Source organism: Asterias rubens, chromosome 8, assembly GCF_902459465.1.
Source record: "Asterias rubens chromosome 8, eAstRub1.3, whole genome shotgun sequence".
Classification (NCBI taxonomy): domain Eukaryota; kingdom Metazoa; phylum Echinodermata; class Asteroidea; order Forcipulatida; family Asteriidae; genus Asterias; species Asterias rubens.
In genome coordinates, this window is record NC_047069.1 from 11,961,819 (window position 1) to 11,975,609 (window position 13,791).

Sequence of the window (13,791 nt, forward strand, 5' to 3'; positions counted from 1 at the left end):
CCTTCCAATCTTGAATCCTCGTAATTATTTTAAAGCATAAATTTGCAAGGGCGTTCTTTTAGTTTATAAATTCCTTTCATGTTTTTGAGTGATGAGAGGATATGTTCCCCAGTTAATCAAAATTGTAAAGACTGCTGGCGTTGATTTTTATTTCTGAGGGACCAACTTTGTTTGAATGAGAATGGTCAACTTTCAAAATGGAGGTCTATTTTTTAAAGAAAGTAAAGAATAAAGTTTTAAAAATTCTTGGGTGGGTTGTGTTTATGTTAACTAGACTCTTGCTTTGTGAGATTTTAAATGTTCTAAAAAAAAAAGCTTGTAAAATTGCTTAAATGATGTTTAAATGCGGAATAAGTTCCACAGAATTTGGGACAAAAATGACTGGTCCCAACTCACCTTTTACATCTCTTATTTCACCTAAGACACTTTGCCAACTGTTGGTTTTTGGCCTAGTTTAAAAATATTTCCTTTTCCTGTGTAGTTATGGTGCTGTTTCCCAAGTGGGACTGCCCTTTTCCGATTCACATTCTGATTTTCTAAATCAAGTGCCCTTTACTTTAGGTGGCCTTATACACATTCATAACAGAGTCTTTTGACAGTAGGGTTTTTTCCCAAATTCTGTGGAACATCTCTGCACTCTTTTACTAGGTGCCTATAGTCAAAAAGGACCATACCAGTCTGATATTCTGTAGGGAAGAAGTGAAAATAATATTTTCAGAAGTATAAGTAACCATGTGAAGACAGTGAGCTTACTCACCATGTTGACCTCTCATTGGTAACTTATGTAGTGAAATCGCTCACCATGTCGACCCATCTTTGAAATCTTCTAGGGTGAAGCACAAACATCAATGATATTGCTCACCATGTCGACCTGTTATTGGTAGCTTCTGTGGTGAAGCACAAACATCAATGATATTGCTCACAATGTGGACCTGTTATTGGTAGCTTCTGTGGTGAAGCACAAACATCAATGATATTGCTCACAATGTCGACCTGTTATTGGTAGCTTCTGTGGTGAAGCACAAACATCAATGATATTGCTCACAATGTCGACCTGTTATTGGTAGCTTCTGTGGTGAAGCACAAACATCAATGATATTGCTCACCATGTCGACCTGTTATTGGTAGCTTCTGTGGTGAAGCACAAACATCAATGCTATTGCTCACCATGTCGACAACATCAATGAAGTCTTTCACCATGTCAGTTAATTGTTATTGATAACTTCTATGGTGAAGCACAAACATCAATGAAACTACTCACCATGTTGACCTGTCATTGGTTACTTCTATAAAGATGCACAATCATCCGTGCGACTTTCATCTGTTGTTGAACTTAATCACTACTTGTTATATTTGCTTATCTTTCGAGAAAAACACCTAAAATTGCAGACTTCTCCAGATGTATGGTCCAGCCAAATTCTTGTTTAATTGCCTGTGTGTATTATACGCTGTTTGTCATGGCTCAGTTGTGTACTATCCTAGATGCTGCTGCTTTAACATAGCTGATGTGTTGTTTGTTTTTTTAGAGAAAAACCTGGTCACATTAGGGATGAATGCAGAATGAATCAAGCAGTCACTCAGGGCTCAGTCTTTTGTTATCGAATTCCACCTGGGGGGGGGGGAACCCCTTCTGGTTTTACACTTGAGGTTTTTACCAAGGAAGTAAAAATCCCGAGTTAACCCTGATTTTGAATTTTGCATTCTTCCCTGTATTCTTTTGTCTTCTGCACTTTTCAATATTTACTTGGATCAGCAACTCCATTGTTTTCATTAATTCTAACTGAGATTGGAACTGTTATTTCATATAAATAGCTTTGAAGATAATAGAATTTGAAATGCTGTAGATTAAAAATGTTGACTTGAGTTATAAACAGACGATAGTTAATCTGATTCATTCATTTTGTGTATGTATTTGAACCCTTATCCATATGGGTGCCCCCCCCCCCCCCCCCCCCCACAAAATAGGAGAAAACAGCAGTGTTAGAGATCTCGAGGCCGGCCTCGGCCTCGAGTGCTGTGACTCGGTCTCGAGTGCTGTGACTCGGTCTTGGCCTCTGAGACCCATGACTTGGACTCGGTCTTGGCCTCGAAGGTCATGGACTCGACTACAACACTGGAAAACAGAGCGTCAGTCTCATTAATATTTTCTAGCCCCTCAAAATATTCTATTCTAGACAGACTTGAGAGCCCAATAAGTTTTGCCCAATTGTGACGCGTGTTTGTCGACTTCCAACGTGAGGTATCTTGGATGACATAGGACTGAAATACATGTTCATTTGTAAATAGTCGTATTCCCCGAGAGGAGTAGGGACATTTTTCAAGATTGATGCTCAGATGATTGGAAAGTTACACCAGTAAATGGGTGTTTTTACTTGGAGCGAGAATAACTTCACAGGCCCTGGGACTCCAATATCAACTTGAGCAGAGTGTAAAAGCTCAAGAATCAATGAATAATTTCCCTTCTAAGTATTTTTCATGTATTTTTTAATGTTCAGCATTTTGCACTGTATGCTATGGTAGTTCATCATTCAGTGGAGTGCACCCCTATGCCCACTTACATCATAGAGCAAGGACGGTCCGTGCTCTATGCTTGCATACAGGTAATCTTTACCCTCCATTTCAAACATGTTTGGACTCTGATAAGATTGGAATGCCACCTGTGATAAGCATTTGTGATTTGGACTTACCAGCTCTTAAAATCCCTCCTGTAATTTTGGGAAAAGGCCCTTTCACACTAAAAAAAAGTTGCAGCAATGGTAACTGTAGGCTTGTAACTTTTTCGCTAAGCAAATGTTGTGCTTAACAATATTTTTGTGCCATCAGGCTTTATGAAAATGGGCCCAGGATACAAGGGATATGGTCTTGCACCTTGTATCCATCATAGTGTTATCATAATGTTGGCATACAGGAAATCCGACCAAAATCGCCAGATGTTGTATAATGACAAGGGTCTGTCTCATAATGAAACATAGTTCATTTCAAGACCAATTGACAGATATTCTTGCAGCTCTTCAGTCTTTCCTGTGTGTTTAGCAGGAAAGTCTGTCCTGAGCCAATATGGCTCAACTGGCCGGTATTTATATCCAGTTTCCCTGGCATTAAAGGAACAAGTTTTCTTGGATCGGAGGAGTTGGTCTATAAAAAGCATTTGTAACCGTTTGTTATAAAATGCATATCGTTGGAAAGAAAGAATACAACAATCCTCACAAATTTGCCTCGAAATAGTGTGGTTTTCCTTTTACTTTGCAAACATACACGGTCGGCCGTTTATGGGAGCCAAAAATTTGACTCCCATAAATGGCCGACCGCGTTAGTCGACGAGGTAAAAGGAAAACCGTGCAATTTCGAGGCATGTTTGTGTGGACCATTGTATTCTACTTTTGCAACTTCTTTCTACCCATATGCATTATATAACAAACGGTTTCAAACACTTTTCAAAGACCAACTCGACCGATCCAAGGCAATGTGTTCCTTTAAACGTCTGAGAATATTTCTATTCCCCCTGGACAGGATGCATGTCCATCGCAGGTTACTCCCCAGCTCTCGTTGGTACCCATTTGTACTCCGAGGTGAAGAGAACCAATTATGATAAAGTGCCTTACTCAAGGACAAAAGCGTCGTGACTGACCGGGCAAGGATTAAAACCCACATTCTGTGTATAGCACTGCCTTGTACTATATGCCTTGCTTTCTAAGCTGAAAAGTAAACAGTCGACTCTCATTATAACAAAGATCGTTGTTACTGGCCAATTTGTAAGAGGAGAGAAACACAAAGAAACACAAAGCATAAATCAGATTCAGTACTTCAGAATGTCATCTTTATTATAAGAACCTCTTTATACAAGTTGGGGTTGACTGTACTTTTTGTTGAAGAAGTTGTGACTATAACAGACTCTTGAAACAATAATTTGCAGTTAAAGCATACACTCAGATCAAAGCTGACTTCCAAACTTTGATTTCAGTCAAGTCACAACTTGAACTTAGACAAAGGTCGTTTGAAGGGCTGTTGTAACCAATACGGGTACTGATTAATAGGACTGATTTCATCAGCCCTGCCTCGTGTGACATGGCTTATAGATTTTGGTAACCAATTCATTACTAAGCTTTTCAAGACCATTAGTTCTTGTTTGGCGGAGTTCAGCTCAGTAATGGCAATGCAAGAATCAAGTACCCAGAATGCACCGTTGCCATCGAAACATAAAATGTTGTTTATTGTAATAATGTATCATTGAGATGATGAAATGGCTTGTGGAACAAACAGAGAATGTGTGTACACCCTTCACATAGGTTTTTGGTAGGCAATAACTTAAAGGAGAGGTATATGTTTGGTAATCACTCTTAAAATTAATGCCAATGAAAACTTACTTAAGTTAGAAGTATAGCAACTTTTGATAAAGCAATGTAAAGAATTTTGAGAATCATTTCACTTTGAAGTATTGAGATATGGAAAAAAATATCAGTCTTAGGTCAGATTGTGTGATCTAGTTACAGATTATTCTTCCTTTGTGGTCATAATTGCTCCGGATTTTTGACGATATCTCAAAAACCAACCATTTTTTGAAATGAAATTTTCACAACTTAGTTTTGTCGTGTATATCTATATTTACACAGGATTAACACAATCAACTGGTTCCAAAAACCAAAGGTATACTTTTCCTTTAAAAAGTAAACAACCCAACTGCTTTTGAGCATTCGGTTCTGACATGAGAAGAATATATCTGCATTTCTTATTAATTTGGAAGATGATTCAAGCAAAATCACTTTGTTTTCTTTCCTTTCCGTTTGGTTTTCTTTTTTGACGATGGTTCTCTCGTTGTCACACTCTTTGGATTTGTGGCTTTGAGGGCAACAGAAAGATCCAGATCAGCTGATGGATCTGCGGCTTTTCTGAAGAAAAAATAAATAAAAAATGTGTATGATAAAGCGCATTTGATTAGCATCCCCGGGCCGACCTAGGTCTGACCCCAGGGCGTTCTAGTAGCTTTGCCGCAATTCGTCTGAACCAAGCAGCAGGCTTGTAGAGCGGGTTACCAGGTGCATGATGTCACAACCGAAAATTTGTCACACATCCCCAATTCACGTGAGGTTTTGGACATTCAAAATTGACTTGAAAGTAGTTCCGGGCGGGCGTCCAAAAATGCATTGATGCCTTGGGCAGAGTTAGTGGGTTGTTTTTTAGGTAAATCTAATTCCTTGAACAATGAAGGTATTACCTTGTGTTTAGGTTGCTAATGTCTGCTTCGTTGAGCGTTACAGTCGCTTCTTCTTCACTACTGTCACTATGGCACTCCTCCACAGCTGAAAGACAAACATCCAGCGAGTTTTGTCTCTATTCAAATCTCATCCCTAACTAATCAGGTTGGCTTAGTGGTTTCTTTCCCTGCCTTTCACCTCTTTGGACCCAGGTTTGAATCCCACCTCAGACTGTAGCCTTGCATATGGATTAGGTTTTCAGTCCCTACCTGATTGTGTGGGTTTCCCCTAATTTGGGGTTTTCCTCCAACATCTATAACTGAGCATTTCTTCTTCTTTCCTATTCATCCTGTTATTGGCACTTATTGTGCTGTTGGATGTGTGATCAAATAAATAAAATATTCAGTCTGGTGCCTTGACCATGGAGTATTTGGATTGCAAACACATGGATTGGGAACACTTCCATCAGTTCCATCAGCATACAGACATATGCCCCTTTTCAAAACCATGGGATCAATGGGATGAGTTTAGTCTGTGGTGGCTGATCAATTTTTTTGAAAACGTGCAAGTTTGGTAAGGGGCTTCAAACAGGCAACATAACCCAAAGTCGCAGTCAAAGTCGGAGCAGGAGGCAGGGTTTTAAACAATCAACAACCAAGGCTTTGGCCTTTGATTGGTCTGCTACCAGAATTGGCACAGGGTCTGATTCCTCTTATATAAGTCCCGGACTTCAAATTAAATTTTAGATATTCAAAACAAATTTTCAAATCAGTACCTCTCTTTTTAGACTCTTTGCTTTCTTGTTCTTCCTCTTCCTCCATGACATCAAACTCTTTAACATCCTCATCCCCAATATCATCCTCCTCCACCTCATCTTCATCCCCTGGTATGAGCCACGTGCTTGCTGACCCTTCTCCGATTCCTCCAAAACCAGAATCCAGAACTTTGGGTTTGGTGTCACTATTTGGAGACTTGTTAAGGCATTGGAATAATTTGCTGTTGTAATTGGTCATTGAACTCTTCAAGGATTGATTTTTCAATCTTAATCTTCTTTTTGAAAAAGGTGATGTCAGTACCAATTGTCTTAAGAATCGATGATTTCTTTTAAAAATCAAAATGAAAATGGGTCTTGTACATTCTCGTTTAAATTTCAACAACTTAAATTTCAACAACCCAAATTTCAACAAAGGTGTTCCAATTTCATAGAGCTGACTTAAGCACAAAAAGTAGCTAAGCATTAAAAGATGCTGCTTATCAGAATAATGTTACCAGCTAACATACTACGACGGTATCCTGCTCATTTTTGCTTAGCAGAAGTAGGTACCTGATACATTATGACAGTATGAAAATACATTAAAAACTGCCGCCACTTGGTAATAAAAGTGCAGACATTCAAGAGTGCAAGCTCCTTAAAGTTTATCATGCAGTCAGTGCCTGGCTGGGAACATATTTGAAGAATATGTAAATACCGGTAAAAAGGATGGTGCGCAAGCATCGCCAACTATATTATGATTTTAAACCCAAATTTGAGCTCTGCCAAAAGGCTTAAAATGCAAAGGATACGGAACCTGAACTGGTTCTGATCTGTCTATGACATCCTGTGCAGTCTCCATTGACTCTGATGTATCGACGGGCTCAGGTTTGGCTACAGATGTAGTTATTCTCCTCTGAGGAAGGGATTCTGCAAAACCAAACTTCCGTCCCTCTGACCTAAAAAATTGTAAAAGCCCAATTTCATATCATTAAAGACACTGGACACTCTTGGTCAAAGACCAGTCTTCTCACTTGGTGTATCTCAACATTTCCATAAAATAACAAACCTGTGAAAATTTTAGCTCAATGCGTCGTCGAAGCCGCAAGATAATAATGAAAGAAAATACACCCTTGTCACACGAAGTTGTGTGCTTTTACATGATTGATTTCGAGACCTCAAATTCTAAATCTGATGTTTCGAAATCCAATTCATGGAAAATTACTTCTTTCTCAGAAAACTACGGCACTTCAGAGTGAGCCGTTTCTCACAATGTTTTTTACTACCAACCTCTCCCCATTACTTGTTACCAAGCAAGGTTTTATGCTAATAATTATTTTGAGTAATTACCAATAGTGTCCATGGCCCTTAAAGGACAAAAGGTTTGCCCACCTCTTCTCATCATATACTGCCAAAATGGCATCTCCTTAGCAAAGTTCAGAGGACGCACTGTAATGTTATTGAATGCATGTAAAAACTTTCATTTTACGTGACGCTTGTAATCTGTTGGTCCTACACTTTAGTAGGACAATTGCAGCATGATGTGCTTGCTATCAACAAATTGGAATGCTTGCTCAAGTCTCACTCTTAAGTCCGAGTCATATAAATTTGTACAATTTGTATAATTTGTGTCACAACTCACCGTGCTCTGGCGTCATTACTCAAGGCCTTCTTAATGAGTTCTGTAATCTCACCAACCTTGATGACAGCAATCTGGGAACATCGCAAAATCTGAAAGGAGAGACAGTCACTTATATCACTAGAAATACAATAGTAGTAATAATGTGTTGTCTGAATCGGGCCAACCCAGTTGCGAAGGCGGGTCACTTGAAACTTGTTTGATCTGATGAAGGTGCGATATCGTTGTGGGGGTAGATGTTTTGATAGGGTTTGCCCTTAACTTTTTTAGTGACTGGTCAGCAGGACCAGTTATTTTATCATTTCACTAGTCTACTAGGTTTTTTTCAAATTAGGGATGCTTTTCTACTAGCTAGCCAAACCACTTGGAGAAAATATTCTCAGGTGTTTTAACTGATGGACCACTGTTAAGGGACTATGACCATGCCAGAAACATGATGCATGACCATGTTTGCCTTGCCAGTTTCCTTCCATTGTGCATCATCCAATGAGATGTGAGCCCGCCTTGCATGGGTCTAAACACTTGGTACTTGTTGGTAAACTTCACCTGGTCCTTCAGTAGAAGCATCCCTCCTGTCATCTGGACTGTGCATAGTTCCCTGTGGGCATTCATTGACACTACCATGTTGCCTTCCATCACCAACTCTTCTTTGTACATCGGATCCACCAGAAGATACTTCCTAAAATAAAAATGATACAAAGCTTAAAGTTTGATTCCCATCAAAGGCACCGGCGGATTTGTTTTCTGCATGACCCAAAAAAACACAGCATTTATAGCCCACTTTTTATTTATTTTTATTTGTATGCATGTTCGTGTTAAAAAAAGGCTGAAAGCCACTCTTGGTATGGGGTTACAATAAGACAAATTATTTAAAGAAAAAAAGAACTCAGGGGAGCTGCAAGTAGGAATTGATATTCCTCTTAAAACGGTCTTCAAACTTGCAGGTTCCAATACGCATGATTGGCGCGCAACGGATTATGGGTGTATTTCCCGAGGCAAGCAATGCAGACAAATATTAGGGTTTTTTTTAAAGAGGGATTATACAAACTAACAAAAATCAAGGGTTTCTTTTCACAAGTAAATTTTATAAGTCGCAATTAATTCAATCATTACCCCTGTTCGTAGAAAGCGAATGTGGTACAAAGTGGCATGTGATGCACACTCAATGGCACTGGATCTCTGTCCTCTGGTAGATGCTGAAATATATAAGTTCATAACATTAATCAAATTCTCATTTCACGATTGACTTTCAATTTTGTTTAAAAGTATGCAAGTTTGCCAATATTTTGACTAACAACCGTTTTAGACAGGCGCTCCAGAGTCACGCCGAACCAAATGGATTAGAAGCGACTGTAGTCGTTCTGAACGAGTGCAACAGTCAATCTTTCATCCAGTTGGTCATAACTGTTGCAGACGTCAAACTTTTCAGGTACTTATGGTTTGGTGCGACTCTGTCTAAAACCGGGGTTAGTTCTCACAATTGTGCACCAAATAGCTAATGGACTGACATTTCAATCCAAGCATTCTTGAAGGCTCTTGAAGGCTCTTGATATTAGCCTTCGACACAGAATCTGCTACGATCAGAACGTCAGGCCATTAACTTTTTTTGCATTTATACCATAAGTCCTTTTGGTTGGTAAGCAGTTTGCAATAACTTATTCTATGTTCTCTTACAATTGTGACTGCTTCTCCAACGACTGAAACATCTGGCCTCCTGAAGTGAGACAGGGCAGTTATTGCTGCGACACTAGCGCAGTCTAAGATGCTACCATCGTGGTTCAAGACATGAACATCCACACGGATCTGCCAAACCTGGAGGGAAAAAAGAAGAAGATGAGTTTGAGGAAAACCAATGAGCTGGTTTGGCAAAATTAATATTATTTCAACAGCTTTATTACTAAGTTTACGTTGACGTTGGTTTACTCAGCAGAATCCACAAGTTTAAACGTAAAGCTAAGGGTGGTTGATTGGTGTTCAAGCAGTAGGAATACAAATGACTCCAGGCTAACAAAATGGGCCTGAAGAAAAAGTTGCTAAACGTGTACATAAATGAACCGTGGCTATACAACTGTGCAAGACATCAGACAGGGTGGTGCAAGTAAAAACAGCTTCCACTGCTCAAAGGCTAGCAGCTACTTGCACTGCATCTCTTTGGAACTACCTCCATCTTACAATCTAGACTTTTTTAGAGGAATATCCACTCCTACCTTCAGCTCCCCCGAGTTATTCAAGCAAAATATTTGCTTGTAGAGATATTAATCAAATAAAAAGAAATACAAGACATATGAAGTCGTTTTCTGTCTCAATACTTTTCAGGGTTATACCCTGTGCAGTCATTTAAAAAAAACATTTTGTCTCGTTTGACTCTTTAAGCCTGTTTAATGTTGTAAAGCGCCTCGGGTTGGTTTAGTGGAAGTGTCATGGCCGAGCTGGTGTTTCTGATCAGCAGAGTATGGGTTCGAATCCCCAGCCGCGACACTTGTGTCCCTAAACAAGACACTTAACCATTGCTTCGTCCTTCGGATAGGACATAAAGTCGTTGGTCCCATGTGTTGTGTAGCATGTAAAAGAACCCAGTGTACTTATCGAAAAGAGAAGGGGTTCGCCCCACTGTTCCTGGCTGTGGCTGCTTAATGCGCCGTAGCACCTTGCAAACCTTTATAAGGAGCTAATGTGTTGGGTCTCAGAATTCATTACTGCAATAACCTATCATTCTGAAGTTTGTATATACTCCGCGCCTTGAACACCTTGTTTGGTAGGTACGTGCGCTATATAAGACTTTGATATTATTATTATTATTATTATTATTATTATTATTATTATTATTAGCGTGAGGCGGCTTTATAAATCTAATTATTGTAATACTTAAATCACTGGCCTCGGACCTGCTGTCCAGTGTTTACTTTGAGCCCTGTTGGGGAGAATCATGGTTGATGGTTACACACACCTTTTCCCCAGCTACAATGCAGAGAGACTCTAAATCCACAGCTCTGGACTCCTTAAGACATTTCTCCAATAACCGATTCAGCTCAACTCCGTACTCCGATAACCTTTACAAAACAAACAGCAATGTTACAATGTTGGAGAGTAAATAGAATTAGCTGTTGCAAACAAATAGCCAACCAAATGGACCGATGATAAAAATGCAAAAAGTAGTTAACGGCCTGACGTTTTGACCCTAGCAGAGTCTTTCTCTAGCCTTCGAGAAAGACTCTGCTAGGGTCGAAATCGTCAGGCCAATGTTAGAGAGATACAAAACTTTAAAACAGGCTACATGGTGGTATTGGAAACCACACCCCCTGAATTCAACATGTAGAACAAAGTATTTGTTTGTTTATTTTTGGATAGTGTAGGCTATTACAATTCTGACATTTTTTGGTGGTGAAATGCACATAATTTTGACATTTACCGTCCTGCCTCGAAGCTGGGTGAAGCCATCGGTGAGAGTTCAAGATTTAGATAGAGTTGTCCTTCTGTTGGTCTGGCATTCTTAGGTTCCACAGCCTTGCATGACGCTTGAGCCAACACTCTACAAGAGGTCATTCACAAAGAAAGGTTATAACTGTTGGTCTTATTATCATATCCCGTGCCTGTGGGCATTCTAAACAAGCTCTTTTGAAGTTTGGCCGAAACATTCTGAAGTGAAACAAGACCCTCTTAATGATTTTTACTTGTGGTTTCAAAAGCCATGAATCGATGGAGTACTCAATTTTTTATATTTTTGTTGTGAATCTAATCTGAATTGTCCACCCCCCCCTCCCCTTAAAAAAAAACCCCAAACCCATGATTTTGGCTTTTAAACAAATTAATATCTACTGCGATTTGCAATTCCCAGCAAGTCATTCATGCATATCAACTCAATATCAACCCAATACCCAGGCTTGTGCTGGGGAGAACATCGACTTCTAATAAGGTTTGAGACAGGAGTCTGGAGATGCTTCCTAGAAGAGACTCTTTACCTACCTCGTCTGTCCAAGATGTACCTCACAGCTACCTCTCTCTATACCAAATACGATCTTGATGTTTCTGTAGTCATATGTGTCACGACCATCTAATCTCTGAAGTATTTCAAAACAAACAAATAAATAAATGTAGTTAAAATTAAATGTTGGGATAATATGGGGGAGAAAATTGGTGGACAACGCAACAATGCCCTCCAAGTCTCACTACACTAACTAAAAACAACCTCTTTGTGTTTGTTTGTAAGTTTTTGGCCTGCTTATCTATAATTAAAGTGGATAACTTTCCGTATGGCGCCACCACTTTTTTCACTCATTTTTACAAAAAGGGATATATCAATCAGGTAAATTAGATACTATATTATTTTATTTCGAATGAAAAAGTGGTGGCGCCATACGGAAACTTTTCCATTAAAAAGGGATATATCAATCAGGTAAATTAGATACTATATTATTTTATTTCGAATGAAAAAGTGGTGGCGCCATACGGAAACTTTTGCATTAAAGTTATCAGGCACGGCAGTTTATTGATTCCATTACCCATATTAGAATAGATTAATTTTCTAACCCTGCTGCTCTCTGCTATTGGGAGAGGAAAAATCATTCAATCAATGAACAATCAGGATAGCATCAGTAGCATTTGGCCGGGCCTAACATAGCAGTGCACCGTCTATGACCCTATCTATAGACATGATTGGTAAACATGCCATTTGTTGTTAACTAACCATCAACCATTGAATGTGTTCATGGCGGCATGGTGTAGTGTTTTATTAACTTTTATCACGAAATTGGTTAAACGCTTTTTTACCGCGACCAATTCGATGGATTTAATAATAACTAAACTAGAGTAGACATCGGCTGTTCATTGAATGTGATATTAAGTTTTTACCTTTCCTGACTTGATGGCATCTATAATAAAGTCCCGTTCAACGTTTGACAGCGGCGTCTCCTTCATCGTTGATCACTTTATTTAGTTGAGAAAATAGAAAAACAAAACATCAAAACAGTCCACTTCGCACTGCTGTCCACATGTTGCTGATTAGCTGACGGCTGTTGTATTACCACTAAAATATTTTAATCAAATAGCCGTCAACTTTATTGCTAGCGTTGTTTTGCGCCCGACGCGCGGTGGTGGTACGGTCAACTCTCGAGCCCCCCCCCCCCCCCCCCCCCCCCTCCACAAAAAACACACTTTGAAATTGTTCAATGAACTTGCATCATAGTTGTATGATTCTTACATTTTTAGAAGTATACCTTCAGCTGATAATAAATACCGTTCTCAGTACCATTTCAAAAATTTATTGAAATATTCTATACAGCCATACATTATAATCCATGGCCCGGGGAAAGGTTTGAATGGAAAATAAAAGGCTATATTCAAGAAGAATTCAAAGCACCAACACTTTCCTCTTGGTTTTTAAGTCAAAGTTATGATAGTTTCGCCCAAAAGAGCAAGGACGAGAATTTTGACATCAGCCTCTCCTGAGGGAAACTAAGCATTCTTTATTTTTCGAAAAGGCTGGGGCTAGAGATACCGGCCACCCCCCCTATAGACGATGTGACCTCTGACGTCACACGAAAACCATAACATGATTCGCGCGCATACCGCCGGGCAAAACCTTTGTGTTTTGGGCACCCAGAATCTGTCAGTCACAGTCACAGCATACCTCTCCATGGCCGGTGTCGCATGCAATTATGTCCTCTATGCAATACTATCCGGAGGACACTATTGCATATGCAATAATGTCTGCCGGACTGTACTGCATATGCAATCGTGTACGCCCGGACGCTGCTGCATAATAATGCAATTTTGTCTGCCCGGACACTTTTGCATATGCAGTTGTGTGCGCCCCGTGCAAAACCGTCCTTGCAGTAAATTAAACGCCCTTGGTCGACAGAACACGTTCACCATTTTTTTTTACAAGCTATAGAGCGCATAGTCATGATTGACATGGGGAATGTTCGGCCATTAGGTATTCGCTGCAATAAAAATACGTGAATATTCATATGCTGCGTAGGTTCAGTGATGCACGCTCGCTTACGCGCGTTCAATAGTACATGTCCACTGGATTGTTTTTGCGTAGCCCCAAACACGATTGCATATGCAAAAATGTCCGGAGCGGACAGTTGCATGGCAGACACAATTGCATCTGACACCGGTCACATACATAAGGACAAAACTTGGTGGATACCCCCCTCCCCCCCCCCCCCCCCCCATGGCCCAATATTATTGGTCCATGGGGGAGGCAT

The 13,791-nt window shown here is 39.8% G+C and overlaps 1 protein-coding gene and 1 long non-coding RNA gene across 2 annotated transcripts; both read right to left on the reverse strand.

Annotated features, from left to right (window-relative positions):
* Positions 1-282: 282 nt before the first annotated feature.
* On the reverse strand, positions 283-1,869 carry LOC117293278. The gene is made up of 2 exons (XR_004519411.1): positions 1,177-1,869; positions 283-1,115 (listed from the first exon to the last, which is right to left on the reverse strand). It is a non-coding gene; the product is annotated as an uncharacterized LOC117293278 (long non-coding RNA).
* Positions 1,870-3,795: 1,926 nt separating this feature from the next.
* LOC117293932 (exosome complex component RRP45-like) lies at positions 3,796-12,630 on the reverse strand. The gene is made up of 12 exons (XM_033776423.1): positions 12,431-12,630; positions 11,546-11,640; positions 10,992-11,111; positions 10,530-10,632; positions 9,257-9,394; positions 8,696-8,778; positions 8,129-8,261; positions 7,586-7,674; positions 6,756-6,902; positions 5,968-6,152; positions 5,213-5,297; positions 3,796-4,886 (listed from the first exon to the last, which is right to left on the reverse strand). The coding sequence occupies exons 1-12, from the start codon at positions 12,494-12,496 to the stop codon at positions 4,757-4,759; spliced, it is 1,374 nt and encodes a 457-aa protein (XP_033632314.1). The 5' UTR covers positions 12,497-12,630; the 3' UTR covers positions 3,796-4,756.
* Positions 12,631-13,791: the final 1,161 nt, after the last annotated feature.

What these genes read in the sequence shown, in the direction of transcription:
- LOC117293932 (XM_033776423.1), bottom strand. Translation starts at nt 12,496, where the DNA reads ATGAAGGAGACGCCGCTGTCAAACGTTGAACGGGACTTTATTATAGAT. An exon ending in GCATTGTAGCTGGGGAAAAG is followed by an intron (nt 9,395 to 10,529) that starts GTGTGTGTAACC and finishes TTTTCCCTCCAG; the next exon opens with GTTTGGCAGATCCGTGTGGA. An exon ending in TTGGAGAAGCAGTCACAATT is followed by an intron (nt 8,779 to 9,256) that starts GTAAGAGAACAT and finishes TATATATTTCAG; the next exon opens with CATCTACCAGAGGACAGAGA.